Below are 15,884 nucleotides of genomic sequence, written 5' to 3'. Positions count from 1 at the left end.
ATCTCAGCTGCTGGCTTAGTTCCCTCCTCCGGGATCACCTCCCACCCAGAGTCTGTAACACAAACGCTTCCTTACCACTCGCCACTGTAAAATCAACATCAACATCCCTGATCTGATACGTCCCACTACAGAACATGCCTTTCCTACCAGAAGTTTCAGACATGGGGTTCAAATGCAGCATGTTTCCCACAGATTATCACAAACTGGAGAAGAACAGGCTAAAGTCTAGCACTGGCTGAATCAACTGAATTGAATACCTCAGTCTATTTAAAAGCAATGCATTCCTATACCAGTCTATTAAAAACTACAGTTGTGACTTGGGAGGTAATATAAATATGCAACAGAAACTGAGAAAAAAAAGATGCAGGCAGCACATACAATATAGTCAGATTTAGTGAAAAAGAATGAAAAAAGTACTAGTATATATGTATACATACTGAAAGGTCCAGATAGTAAGTAAGAGCATGAAGAAAGACATGAGAAGACACACACAGGACTGAACAGTGGTCCCCCAGGCGGACAAGGGGCTTCCCGAGGGAGGTAAGAGAAGGGAAGGGGACAGAAACATCACTTAGCTCTACAGGTATCATGCATTAGGGTAGCTAATCATCTCAGAGTAGTAGGAGTCTAGGTGATTTTAATTCCTTCTTATATGATTCTTTTCCAGACAACATGAAATTGTCACATAATTAGAAAAAGAAGTTATTTTCATTGTAATTTTTTTCATTAAAAATAAAAGGAAGTGAATCCTGTAAAGAACTTGCTACAAATGAGTAGGTGATGAAATTCTTAACAATAATCAATAATTAACCTTTGTATAGCACTTTACAGTTTAAGCAGTATACCCACATTACCCTATTATACTGTTTCATAGGGAATTAAATCATCACATGAAGAATCGATCTATTTCCCAAAGGCTTTTGCATGAAATGTTAGTGAAAACTAACATTTCAAAACAGGTAACAGAACTTGGAAAATCAGGTTTTGCTACAAGAGCTTTGACTCTGAGAAAGTATGACTTAAAATGAGAAAACATAAAAATTTTAATACCTAACTTTTAAAGCACAAAAGTACACGATTACTCACTGCCATCGTCTGCCTCGTCAGCCTCACCAGCACCGTCACTAGGGACCCCACCGTGATGTCGTTGCTGTCTTCATCATCCAGAACTGCAAGGTGAGAAGGGGACGTGCACGGAATCAGTGCTGGGCCCCATGTCAGCACAGACAGCAAAACTGACTGCGTACATCAGTTTGGGACTTCAAGGTTTCATAATGCGGTATTTTGAACTTACTCAATAAAAACAATATAGTGACTTCCTACTCTGTGTAACATTCTCCAGTAGATGCCTTCAATAATGTATTCATTTAATCCTTAAAATAGCTTTATGAAGCATTATTATTTTCACTTTAAAGAAGAAACTGAACATCAGTGGATGAATGGATAAAGAAGATGTGCTACATATACACAATGGAATATTATGCACCCATAAGAAAAAAACAGATCCTACCATTCGCAACAACATGGATGGAGCTACAGGGTATTATGCTCAGTGAAATAAGCCAGGCAGAGAAAGTCAAGTACCAAATGATTTCACTCATATGTGGAGCATAAGAACAAAGAAAAACTGAAGGAACAAAATAGCAGCGGAATCACAGAACCCAAGAATGGACTAACAGTTACCAAAGGGAAAGGGACTGGGGAGGATGGGTGGGAAGGGAGGGATAAGGGCGGGGAAAAAAGAAAGGGGGCATTAGGATTAGCATGTACAGTGTGTGGGGGGCACGGGGAGGGCTGTGCAGCACAGAGAAGACAAGTAGTGATTTTACAGCATCTTACTATGTTGATGGACAGTGACTGTGAACAGGTATGTGGGGGGGACTTGGTGAAGGGGGGAGCCTAGTAAACATAATGTCCTTCATGTAATTATAGATTAATGATACCAAAATAAAACTAATAAAAAAAAAAGAAGAAACTGAAGTTCAGAAATAAAGTAAAATGCCTAAAGTCACACAATGGCTATATTGGCACTGCCACATTTCAAACCCAGGTCGTTTAAAGCAAGGACTCCCATACCAAAGTTTTCTCTCTTTGTGACATAAACAGGGTTCTGTCACTCTATTCAACTGTGCAAACCTTGCATTTACAAGATTTTATCCTGTATGATCTATGCTCATCTGTCAGAATAAAATAAACTAGTATTCTAAGCCATATTAAAGAGATTTATTTTTTTAAGGTAAGAACTCTATAATAGTTTATATTTAAAAAGCACCTTAGTATTTTTTTGTTTTTGCAAATGTTTTTTAAAACCATACTTTCCCACAAATCCCCCAAAGTCTAATAATAAATATGACATAACAATAATAAACATTAAAATATTAAAATAATAAAATTAGTATAACTTATCATATTTAAATGTGGCTCTGATTCATTTCTTCCTACAGATTTTTTGTCACGAGTTTTCTTCACTATGTATTTCTGCCTACAGGTTTTTCTAGGTTGATTATGTTTATTGTACACAGATTGAGGGGAGCACAATCTGATCTGGTCTGGACTGAAATAAGACCAGCTGGAAAAGAATGGCCTCCGACTGTCTCTAACTGCTATCTCCTCCCCTCCTGGCTCTGAGGAGCGACAGCTGGGCACGAAGAAAGGGTATAATATCCTTTCTTCTGCCTGGAGTCTCCATTTTCTCAAATCAAATCTGGCCTGTTTCCTTGGTTGTAATCCTGTGTTTATGCCCTCTTTCCTCAACTAGACCATAAGCCCTTGAAGTCTGAATCACCCCTAGCGCGTCCTTGTATCTCTGATCCCGCAGGATCCTCCCAACAGTAACCGGCAAACGTGAAAGCTGAGAGCAGTGCCAGGAGGAAGGACAGCGCCGGGGCCTCCAGCTCTGCCGCCACTCTAAGGCACTACTGCTCAGCTATTAAAATGGGAGCTCAAAGGGCAATTGTGTAAGTAGAAAAATCACCTCTACTTTTTTCACTCCAAACAGACATAATGATAGAGGTAAGTTAAGAACAACACACAAAATATGGCAGAGAACATGGTCAATGTCAAGGCTTAATTAACAAATACGCTGGGTTTTTAAAAATTGATTTTAGATTAAGCAGCTATTTCTTTCAATATATATTACAAATATCTTCATTATATCTGAACATCTCTTTCATTCCTTGAAAGTTAAGGTATTTCTGAAAATTGAACTGCAGAACAGAAGAGCCCTGTAGTTGGCCTCAGTGTGAGGGTCGTAAAGCAGGACCCCATCAGCACTCTCAGCACTTGTCAGTGGGCATTGTGTTCTAGCGCAGCACATCTCCCAGGTGGACCACAGTCCCAGGAAGTCTACTACAAGTCACGCCATCAAATGGGAGGACCTTGAGAACCCCGAGTCAGTGAACAAGAGCCAGTGTACCGACGGGGCAGCGACAGCCGCCAGGGAAACCGCCCACTCACCCTGTGACTTGATGTCCATCGTGACGTACGGGAAGCTCCCAAGGACGGCCATCACCTCTTCATATTTCTCATCTTCAAGGAAGTGCAGCAGATTGTGACGATCTGATTCTTTTAAACTCACCAAGGCCTGGATAGTTTTAATTTTGTACTAAGTTTAAGGAGAGAGAGAAAATAAATCACAAAGTCATAAAAACTTTTCATTAAAGGAAAAATCAGCATGCTCATTAAAGTGAAATCCATCTTTTAGAAAAATGGTAAGATTAGGGAGTGTCCCCAACTTAAAATTGTTTAACTTAACAATTTGTCAACTTTATGGTGGTGTGCAAGTGTTGTACATTCAGGAAAAACCATACTTCAAATTACACATTTTTATCTTTTCCCTGGGCTATTGATACACAGTACAGTTCTCTCCCATGACACTGGGCAGTGGCGGTGATCCCAGCTCCCAGGCAGCCACACGATCACAGTGACAGACAACTGACACTCTGACCACCATTCTGACCCACACAGCCACTCCGGCTTCCACTTTCAGTACAGGAGTCAATAAATTACATGAGATATTCAACACTAATAAACAGGCCTTGTATTAGATGATTTTGTCCAACTGCAGGCTAATGTACAAGTTCTGAGCATATTTAAGGTAAACTATGCTAAGCTATGTTTGGTAAGTTAGACGTATTAAATACAGTTTCAGCTTAAATATTTTCAACTTAATATGGGTTTATCAGACGTAACCCTATCATAACTTGAAGATCTGTACAAATATGTATACATACATATTCAAAGCAGAAAATACAGCTTTATGGCAGTTCACAGTCCTTTTCTACAAGGAAACTTAAATTTAGAATTTTTTATTACAAGGTTAATACAGGGTGCTTTTTTTTAATTAGAAAAAATAAAGTTAGAGGGAAAAAACACTAACATTCATATAGAATCCTGACCGGAGGAAGAACTAATGTAATTCGATGGGCTCAGACTGCTGACCCTTATTCTCAGTTTTAACGATAAAAACCTTTAATTGTATGAATTTCTCTCCAGGTACAGCTATACCCTTAAGGTTTTACTATTCAATATTCTCACTTTTGTTATTTTCTAAATACACAGCTGTCTATTATTGCAGTAATACCCATGTTGGCTAAATGGACACTTAGGAGAGTGTTCTTTAATTTCCAGGTGCTGGTACTAGTTATTAATTTTTACTTTCACAGACAGGGATTAGATTGTGAGGCATGTGAAATGACCATGTCTGGATTCTGAAGTTTTCAATTATGACTTAAAGTGTGATCAGATTTACAAGGGTAACACAATTTACTTGAAAGGACAGAGAACTCTCATGCAAATCTCTAATATACGTTCATCAGTTCTACCCTAACATACTGTCAAATCTAATGTCTACCTTCACCCACTTTGTCTAGTACATACAAAGTAATGTTTAAAATCTCCTACCAAAACTATAATTTCATTGTTTTTTCTTATATTTCCTTTACTTTTTCATTTATATATATTTTTGCTTTATCTTAAGAATCACCCTGTATTTACCATAGAGAATGCATTTTCTAAACAAGAACTGTGTTTATTTGACTACTTATTTTTGAGTATTTAATGTTTTTTTGTTCACACTCAGCCAAATAAATCACTGCCCAGCCCTGAAGGCACACATGAAATGAATGGAAAGCATACACTGTATTTCTACTTGCTACATTTATTTTTGGTAACATAATAAAAGGAAAAAAGTATTAACAGCTAAAATGCACTAAACCCCAAATTAGTCAAATCACTTACAGTAGTGACATAGAGAACCGAAACAAGACAATGTTAACAGAAACAGCTGAGGAATAATTTTAGAATATCTTCAGTGCTTAAGACATTCTAAATCTAAATTTATAATAACCATTTATAGAAAACTTTACATTCTTGTTACTTTTAAGTGACGTGACGAACTGTTCAAACTGGATTTTAAAGCAGCGAAGAATCACCTTTTTATGATTGGAGACCCTTCTGAGGTTGTCCTCCTCGATGTGGGGGAGCTGCAGCAGGGGGGACCGGAACTGCTGGAGGCCCTGCACGGCCATCTGGGAAAGCTTCATGCAGTTCTCGAGGGACGCCAAAGTTGGAGCACGAAACTCCCTTTCTTAGAAAGAACAGGAAGAAAAAGGGAAAAAGGGCTGGACTTGTTACGTGTTCAAGAGCACACACTTCACCACAAAAACAAGATTCAGGTGAACATCCTCGGCGTCTCACGTATTTAAGATCATAGTGTTGGTTTTCCTTCCGAAGTTACTGGACATTAAAAATACACAAATGCACATCCTCCAGCAACAACCATTGCTTTAATAGGAAAACTCTCTGCGTCACCTCCCAAAACGTCAATTATCAGACAGTCATCAAGAAAATACAGACACAAGGCCACCCCAACCAAACCCCAACCACTTCCTTCCTCTCCAAGGGCCCCGTCCCATTACTGAGCACAAACCCCTCCTTCCTTCTGCCCTTCATGCCACGAAGACCACAGGTCAGATGAACCGCTATGTCACTCACAGAATTACTTCACACTCATTGTTAAAATACAGAGTAACCTCGCTCTAAAAATATTCAGAGGAAGGAAAAGGATATGTTGAATCTTTGCAAGCAAGAAATAATAAACAATAAAACTGAACAAATTAAATTAAAAAATAATAAGTTATGATACTTTACATAATATAAAATACAGGAAAGAAATCAAAACGAACAGACTGGGAAAGCTGATTCAACTTACAGACGGAATTACAGCAAGAACCCATAAATCTTAAAACTACAAAGTATAATCTGCATACGCTTGCAAGAAAAAGAAAATGTAATTAATCACATTTCCCCCTCACCTTCACGGCTCCGGGCCATTATTATCAGTTGGCAGATTACATTCACCATTTCTTGAAGGAGGGCAGGACATTTTTTCAGCATGAATTGCTGATCTGCAAAACAATACAACAGCTGAAACAAAATCATTCTACTTTTCTAGTTAAGACATCTTTACCACCTGCAGTCTAAGACTAATACAAAATTTAAACTGTCCCCCAAATGTTTCACATGACCTCAGAATTTTACAAGTTGATGCAAAACTTTCTCCCCAGCGGCACTGTGTCAACAATCAGTCAGAAAAGCCCAGCCCACTACAGGTTTCAAAGGCAAATTTTAGTATCATGGATTTGGGCTTTGTAAGTTAACTCCCTACACCTTTTTTGGGGAAACATTCTTAAACTTAATCCTAACCTTACTATATTTAAGAAATTTAAGAATTCTCTTTTTGTGCACCTAAGTTTCTGTAAGTGTAATTATGGCTAAGTCCAAAGTCTCAGAGTGAGAATGAGTCAACTAAGTGCAGAGCAGGAGAGAGGGCAGGGGAGGAGGGGGCAGCGGAGAGCCTCTGACGTGGACCGCACACCACAGTTAACCACCAAGACCAGCTGCTGGGGCGGCACTCCGCCATATTCGTCTGAGATTATGGGTAAAAAGGGAGACGCTCACTTCCGCGCAGAGCCATTAGGCACAGAGGTCCTAGCGGCCCTGCCACCCCGGTAACAGCGCCTCCCAGCACCCCTTCATCCCATCACAAGCACCCACCCCGTCACCAAGCACCCAGCACTGGCCAGCCTTCTTTTCAGAGGCATCTGACTGCGTTACTGTCTTAAAAGGGCGTCTCATTCAAAAAGAACATTTATTCCCTAGGGATATTTATTTTCTTTATAACTTCAATTGAAGTAATACAAATGAAGAAGAGATGACACTCAATTCATGACACCCCCGGACACCACTGCCCCAATCCAGCACTTCTCTCTTAAACAGAATAGACGCCATCGAGTACCTACGAAGCTTGAAATGAAGAGCAACAGACACTACTAGTGGCCACTGCTGGATGCTGCTGCCAGTGGAGCAGCTGGAGGTATTTGTAGTGAAATCCATTTTTCTCACCCAAAAAGCTTACAAAATCCTCTTTTAAAAAGTCTTCAGAAATTATTGCATAATCCACCACTGACTAAACATCTCTCATACAGAGTAATCTCTCACCCTGAAAGGCTAAAGTTTAACATTCATCAAAACGTGACTTACTTAGACCTTCAAAATATTTGTGAAGTAATTATATTGCATATAGATTTCTTTTTAAAAGGTCCTTGAGCAATTACTTGATTTGAGCAAAAAAGAACTCAGAAACACTCCCTCATGAGGACTGATTAAACCCACTGCTGCATCACCACCGAAACCTTGCAGGCGTCAGAGTCACAAATACCTTCTTCAAGGGTCTCCGGGATTTTCATTCTTGCAAGATGACATAGTAGAAGAACTCTGGCCTTCAGGCTATACGGGCAGGTGAGTGGAGGCTCATTCTTCTTTAAGTTAATGCTTCCAATCTCTCTGATTAGCTAGAGTAAACAAAATAATCATTCAAAAAGTACAGTCCTGGAGATAATACTTAAATGCCTATGAAGAAATTTAGGAGATGGGCCTAACCTGAGGTATTAGAATATTATCTGTTGGTCTGCTTGTAGCATCTTTATTATACTGAGGATCAAATTCAGAGGCTCCAGCCAATACCATGATAAGACCTAAGAAAGAAAAGAAAAATGAAGGTAAATAAATACATTTGCTCACCTATTAATCTCCCCTCCTATGAGTCTTCATTAATCCTCAAGCCAGGCAGTTTTCCAATCAGGCAAAAGGCTAAAAATTATCTGAACTCCACTACTAGCAAGAATTTATCCATAAAAAAAGGAATGCCTCAGTTTTTCTTAAATGCTATCACAAGTGTATAGGCATATATATCAAATTAAGAGCCCCAAAGTCCTGGATGCATTACAGTCACTTAAATAGCACCTGTTTCTAGACTTATGTGTGTGTTCCACAGTATTTTCCATACAGCATTAAGCATTCCATGCGATGATAATAACTATCATGTAAAAAGGAGGGACACCATGATTAAGTAGGCTGAGAAATAAGGAGTTAAGACTTTTACATTTCTTCACAATTTCTCAGAGCCCTAAGTAAACTAAAATACACTGTAATTTACAAAAATTTTTATTATGGAACCTGAGAAGGTTTTATGGGAATAGTGTTCCTTGAAATACACACGATCACAGCCAGATGTGTCAGCATTACCCCTGTTAGCCTACACAAGCTCTTAGTCACTGCTACCGTAGTCATCAGCCACCTGACAGCAGAATATACAAGCAGGGGACTCCCACATACAGACAGAGGTTACGTGCACAGACCCTGGAATTTTCACTTCCCAGCTAAACGACCTCAAACAATACTCTTCACCTCTCTATGGGCCTCAGTTTCCCGACACGTGCCTAACACACAACAAACACAGTAATGTGCGAGCTGTTACTATCACGACTGGCAACTGCTTTCATGACGACAACCGTGCCTACATCAGCTACACAAAATGGTGCCAAAGCTGAAGTAACCAAGGATATAAAACCAACCACAAGCTCAGTGGCGCTCTTCTGATAGAATTAGTTGGGTCAGGCTAAGTACCACGCTCAGAAATGAAACAATCAAGATCACGGATGCAAAAAACATTCAAACAGATAATAAACATCAAACTTTTCCATAAGTTTCAGCCCAGCCTAAGGAAAAGCAGCGTGTGTGCCTCAGGGAGAGTAACATTCATTCATTCTTCAAAGTGAGAGGTCTGCTCATTCCCTGGAAACGTAAGCTCCGGTCACAGTCATTTGACCCTGAGGTGGCTCCTTCCTATTCCCAAGAAAGTCAGTAAAATCGACTAATACAAAATACAGAAGAGCTCATTCGTTTCACAACAGAAATGCATTCTGCGTAAGGAGGGGAAGGGGGTGGTTATGACTTCTGCAGAGTGGTGACTCTCAAAAGCAACACTATTCCTATTTCAGGAATAAAAATTACAGTGTTAAGTTTTATGGGGTCAAAGTATTTAGGATGTTTTTTTCCATAAGAAATTCTGAAATAAGACTCTGGGGATGAAATATTCTGGCAGTTTTCTTTCAACACACCCAAGATCTATACTTATTTTACTGTCATCAAAACAAGACAATGTCCTTTAGGGCTCAGGAACCATGCTGGGTGTGACCTTGGCTCTCTCACTCACTGTATCCTCGGGCTCAGTTTCCTCATCTATAAAATGTGCTTAAAAAACAGCACTTACCTGTGAGGGCAAATACAAAGATTACATCAGTCAATACATGTGCAGTCTTCCCTAGCAATGCCTAGCACACAACAAATACTCAAGAAATGTTAGCTGGTAACATTACAAAATTAGCCCACATGGAACTTTACCATAAAATCTCTGAAAAATGTGTGTGTATATATTTGTATAGAGAGAGAGTGCTGAATAAAGGGGGCTAGAAATACAGATCAAAAAGTGTGACGAAGGATATTAGTATTTGCCTCCAGCTTTAGTTACATGAACTGAGTATCTATGAAACTGTAAAATGGAATTTCTTCAGTTGAATATATACCAACTCCACACCAATAACTAAAAAAAAAAATCTGATACCAGTTAGTTAAATTTACTTACGTTTCATATCCATATTTCGGGTTTTATAAACAAAATACGTATAAATTTGCGTTGTGCGTATTAGAATCTGGTCTCCACTATAGCGTATTGAGCGGTACCACCATGAGCCCTAAAAAACAAATAATAAAATTAACCAAGAAATAAAGCGTGAAAAAAATGTTCAAGTCAATGAAAATGTTTATGGTCAAGTTTTCTAAATTCATAAACCAATAAAAATACCTGAACTTTTGAATAAATGTCTTTGTTACATATGTTAAATGGTTTATTTAGCAAGTAGTTACACTGACTGATGCTTAAACACCAACCTACCTCACTACATGTATGTGACTAAAACAAGTAAGTTTCAACCAGAAATTCTTTGAAGACAAATAGGAATGAAACGACCCACTCCTTTAAGCAGTGAACTGGGCCCTGGTGCCCAGAATGTCTTTGATAAATATCTGGTAAGCAAGTGCAGGAGCAACTGCCAGCTGACACGCTGCTTTGATTCCCATCACTCCATGCAAGTGGGTCCTCACACAACAACCCTACGTAGAAGACAGGACCAGTTAGCTATCAGCCTCATCATCAATGAGAACGGGAGAAAGGGTGTGATCAGAACGGGCGCCGGCAGTCACAGAAGCGGTGAACAGTAAGTCATAATCTTTATGTTACCTCCATCTTAGTTCCATGCAGCTGTTTTTAAAAATGGCTGCTTTAGGATAAGGGCGGGGAAAAAAGAAAGGGGGCCTTACGATGAGCATGTATAGTGCGTGGGGGGCACGGGGAGGGCTGTGCAACAGAGAAGACAAGTAGTGATTCTACAGCATCTTACTATGCAGATGGACAGTGACTGTGAAGGGGTATGTGGGGGGGACTTGGTGAAGGGGAGAGCCTAGTAAACATAATGTTCTTCATGTAATTGTAGATTAATGATACCAAAAAAAAAAAATGAGGCTGCTTTATATGCTATGTCCCTAATATATGGAGCAAGAAAGAGGCACAGGACAATATTATAGTAAGATCACAGTTCTTTTTAAATGTATGTGTATGCAGACACCTGAAGGGGAAACACTTTCTCCGACAGAGAAATGGAGTTGAAGGAAGTGGTAAATGAAAACTTTCATTTTAATCTCTAAATACATCTGCTTTTATCTCAGCTGTAGGTGCCTTTGGACTGGGAGGAGACATACTTCAACATACTCAACTGATGCAACCTTTAGAATAAAAGATTCTTAAACCTGAAGGATCAATGGATTATATTCCAACACAAATCACAACCTTGCAGGGAGACTCCAGAGCATGCCCCGATTCCCTTTCTAAGAATTCTGTTCATAAAAAGCAGAACTTACCACAACAACGGGAAGGATAACCATGAATGCCAATCCATATACAAGGAGAACCTAGAATTGGAAAGAGAAAAAATTGTGGCCTTCGCACGTATGTTTCAATAACATCCGTGAACGCTTACTTTGAGGCTTACAGGGGAGCACTATGAAAGGCCCTCCCGCATCATTTCACGTAATCCTTACTCTCAGACCCCAAAGGCAGGCATTGCTCTTCCTTTCCTGTGCAGACAGGGAACCTGCAGCATGTATAGGTCACACTGCTTGTCCCAGGTCACACAGCTGGCAGGTGACGGAGCCGGGACGAGAGTCCAGGCGTTCCGGCTCGGGACACATGCTCTATGCACGACTGTAAACTACCTTTTAGTTTGCTCTGTGGGTGACACGGGCAGAGCAGCTTCCTCAGTTATATTTTTCTTCCAGTCAGAGACTTATGCATCCACTCCTTGGCAAGTAGCTAGTGCCTTGGAAAAAAGTGACGGAGGCCTGATTCCTTTGCCTAAATATCAAGGGGCGACTTCATAATGTTCTGTTTGCAAGTAATTCCTGCCCATTGGTCTTACATTTTTCTCCTATTGCTTGATCCCAAATTTGGTAACTATCTCCCTCTTCTCTAGTATTCCCAGAGTACTGCTAAGCATAATGAACATGTTTATATACAATATATACAATAAGTACATATCCTCGAAGATAATGAATGTTAATCTGCCATAAAATAACATTAAACAGCCATTTTCAAAACAAATTACAGACTGTATGGATTTTTTTTTATTGCCTAAAAGATAGCTCCTAGATATTTTCAAAAAGGGTGAAGCACAGAATCATCTAGTCCTGTACAACAGGTTAAGGTAATTCCTTTTGTTTTGGGGTTCCAGCATCTATCATTGATTAAAGTCTGATTCCCTACTGCCTTTTAGAGCACATTATGGAATAGATACCATTAGAGAGCATACATTAAAAATAATTTAGCCTGGGTAAATGTGATATGAAGGATAATTTAAATTTTTAGCACTACTTAGGATAAATGTAGACACCATAAAAAACAGTAGTTCCCCAACCAAGTGTAGGACCTGATCTGAAACCGCTTCCAAAAGAAATCACCATAACTTGAAGCCTTTAAAATTACATTTAGAACACACTGCCCTAAACCAGCAACCTAATAGTGGAACCAATTTTCTCCATTATATAAAAACAGTTTTCACAATACAGAGTTAAATCAAAAACATCATAACAATATTTTCTTTGTAATAGCTCTCTTCATAGTACCGAGATATGTGAAACACATTATAAAGTGTCTTATTTAAATACACTCACCAAAATTGAATTTTTCTGGTCAACTATCCAAGCTGGCAAGGCAATTCCAAAGCTCGTGGCTAAAGTAGGAAGAATATTTTTGAAGAGTCTCCATTTCCAGATGTAATTATATCCCAAAATTCTGCCTCCCATCACTCCACCAAAAAAAGCTTTGAGAAAGATTATCTGATGTGTGTCCCCATCACACAAAAGTTAATGGATATGGTTTATATCTGAAACTTTAAATTTTCTTAGAAGGAAAAAAAACTCAATCCAAGTACATGAATTCCTTCTTCCACTATTTATCAAGTAGTAACTGAAAATAATGGTGACAATACTCTTCTCATCAACCAAACTAAGTTCTAGCTTTCAAACTAGCCTCTAGAAAGAAAAATAAAAGTAAAAATTAATTAAAGGGAACTCAATTTATTTCTCTGTGTAATTCCTTCTGGTTGTAAACTGCCTATCCACTGATAAAAAAAATAAAAACATTCTTTTCAATCTCGTTAGTATTTCAGTATACACCATATCCCCAGTATTTTTAAATCATCATTTACCACACCTTGAGGTCCGTCTGGATTCCCAAACTCCTCCCAGTTTTTCCGGGACTCTTCATCAGTTAAGCTAGCATCAAGAGAACAAAATTGCAAAATTAGAAAGAGACATCTAATAAACAATATTCATATATACAAACTCCATTAACCAACCAATTCATTTCTTAAAGATATTATTTTCAGAGAACCAAGAAAAGCCTCTCTGAAATCAGAAAAAAGGAGGGAGGGGGAGAAAGGAATTCTGCATTACCAGAAAATGCAACCCACTGAGCCTTTATACACACTCCCGACTGGCCCATGGGTTCTCAGGTTTCACCAGCTCAAGCCGGACGGAACTTGGAAGGCTACTCTATTTTCAGAAGGCAGGGATTCTAGGTGACTCTTCTTCTTATATGTGCATGTATTTTCCAAAATCTCTTTAGTGAGCACATTTATATTTTGCTAATTATACATACCTATTTTTTAAATGTAAACTTAAAACATAATGAATAATAATAATCCCTCTAAAATTGGCCATCACATTCTCAAAGAAAAATATGAAGAACACCTGTTAAAGCTCCACTACTGTGGAAAAGGTCATTTGCATTATGCTGAAATCACAATTTTCTCCCAAGACAACTGCCAACAGGATTCATAAAATACCTGCTACAGCAACATCTTCCTCACCCAGACAATATAAAAGTGACAGTGATTTTTTTAAACACCTGAGCTGGGAAGTGGGAGCTGTGGGGCAGAGGCTCAAGACACAGAATGAGAGTGGTTTTATTCCAGGTTCCAGTATAGATGTTAAAAAAAACATTGAAAGAAAATTACAACTCCTTCAGAAACTTTATCATGTTGTTAAGGAGACAGGATAGACACACCAAAAAAAAAAAAACCACAATAATACAGTAAGGAAGGCATTCTTGCAGACCAACTGGCAAAGATTATATTATGTCCAAATCTAATTTTAGCCATATTTCCATTTCCTAGAACATATGTACTTAGGATACAATACAGCTTCTGTTCAATAAAGTGCCAAGTTGAAAGAGAGAATGCACAAGTACTCTTATAAAACAGCAAAAACTTTCAATGATTGAAAAATATTCTTAAACGTATTGATTTGTTTATTTATGAAAATAAGTACATCATAGTCCTTATATAACCGTCACTCTATTTACACTATTTGACCTAAGGCTACAGTTAAATACAGGAGCCAATGAAAAGCATCATTAAAGACTGCAAGTTAATAAGAAGAGGTGCTAAGATTCTTTTCTGCTAAGAGAGGGATGTTCCTCAAAAAATTTTGTCCTGTTTCCCTGTCCAGTTTGTCCAGACATCCAGAGCTTTAGTTATTATTTTTCTCAATACTCTGTCTTCTAATCAGATTCTGTTCCCCAAAAAACAATTATCTGTTCCCTTTTGGCTTCTGATGATCGCAGCACAATAAACTGTACTGTTTCCTATAAAGTGCCCTCAGATTCTACAAAATAAAACACAGCTCACATCCTAGGAGCACTTGATTTTTCAACCTACACACACCCTGATTACATTTAACTGTACAAGTCATTGTACATTGTAATTTTCTTTCAGTGTTTTCTTAACATCTATATTGGAACATCATCCTTTTAACTGACTTGTACAACTGCTGTATGACAGGCACCATGCTGGATCCTCAAGCAAATCAAAGGAATCACCAACCCTTGAAAAGTCAGTGTGAGAACGCAACTGGATTTTTATATTTAGTAGTGTTTCAGTATACCATTCCTAAGACTTAAAGTACTTAAAAACTATGTGATTTTAGCATAATTCATGTATAACAGATTTAAACAGGACTAATGATGCTAACATAATTACTAAAAATCCAATGAGTATAAAGTTTCCTAAACATGATTACAGCTAACTTTGCAGCTGAATTACGAAACTAATAAAATCTGTGTCCCTTTTACCCTGGAAAAAAACGCACATTTACAAATACATATAAATTCTGTATACAATATCAGGGAATCTCAGATTATAAATCTTGGTCTAGAGAATGCTTTCACTAAATTCTATGTGAGTGATCCTGAATTGACTATGTAGAGCTAAGTTTCATACTCACGTGTAGGAACTCATGAAAACATACTTTTTAAAAATTAAAATAGCTTTAAGGTAACATCTATGCTGCCCACTTGTTACAAAGTAGCTTAAAGATGGGTTTTATACCTGAGAGCTAAATCCCAACTATATCCAAAAGAATGAAACAGAGAATTTAGTAGTTGGTCCAACTCCTCAAAAATAAGCAGACCTCCTTTCTTTAAGCTAGAATCTGTTATGGAAAATCGGAATAACCCAGCTTGTTTATTACAATGGGAAAATATGAGAAAATATCCTAACAAAAGAAAATGCTTAAAAACTATAGATCAAAGCCTTTAACTGCATTTGAAAGACTGTCTGAGGTATACTTAGGCTGCTAGAGTTATACGTAAGATGGGACTCTCAATTCAATCACTAAGAACTTACATGTAGTAAAATGTACAATTTAACCTAATCTAGTTACACTTGCACAAGTTGTTAAGATTTCAAAGTTCTGCGTCCCATCATTTTACTTTCACATTTGTCTGACAGACCATCAATTATTTATGACATTTCACATATAAAACATTCTATACACTGATCATATAAGTGAGTCAAAACCAAAAGGTCATATATTATTCATATATTAGAATGGAGACCATACCAATAAAGAGTCAGATTTCCAGTAACCTG

General features: G+C 38.2%; 1 protein-coding gene across 2 annotated transcripts in view; it reads right to left on the bottom strand.

The window, feature by feature from the left end:
- The window catches only part of SEC63 (SEC63 homolog, protein translocation regulator), a 50,633-nt gene that overhangs the window by 15,208 nt on the left and 19,541 nt on the right, over window positions 1-15,884 (bottom strand). For both annotated transcript variants that reach the window (XM_073220831.1, XM_073220832.1), the window contains exons 5-14: window positions 13,166-13,227; window positions 12,625-12,683; window positions 11,317-11,367; window positions 9,986-10,094; window positions 7,942-8,036; window positions 7,721-7,853; window positions 6,315-6,407; window positions 5,433-5,587; window positions 3,457-3,604; window positions 1,087-1,169 (exon numbers count right to left, since the gene is read on the bottom strand). In XM_073220831.1, the coding sequence (XP_073076932.1) occupies window positions 1,087-1,169; window positions 3,457-3,604; window positions 5,433-5,587; window positions 6,315-6,407; window positions 7,721-7,853; window positions 7,942-8,036; window positions 9,986-10,094; window positions 11,317-11,367; window positions 12,625-12,683; window positions 13,166-13,227 (988 nt within the window). The remainder of the gene's footprint in view (window positions 1-1,086; window positions 1,170-3,456; window positions 3,605-5,432; window positions 5,588-6,314; window positions 6,408-7,720; window positions 7,854-7,941; window positions 8,037-9,985; window positions 10,095-11,316; window positions 11,368-12,624; window positions 12,684-13,165; window positions 13,228-15,884) is intronic.

This window comes from Manis javanica, chromosome 13, assembly GCF_040802235.1.
Source record: "Manis javanica isolate MJ-LG chromosome 13, MJ_LKY, whole genome shotgun sequence".
In the NCBI taxonomy this organism is placed as follows: Eukaryota; Metazoa; Chordata; class Mammalia; order Pholidota; family Manidae; genus Manis; species Manis javanica.
Note: the sequence above shows the minus strand (reverse complement) of the source record. Positions and strands in the feature narration are given on the sequence as shown.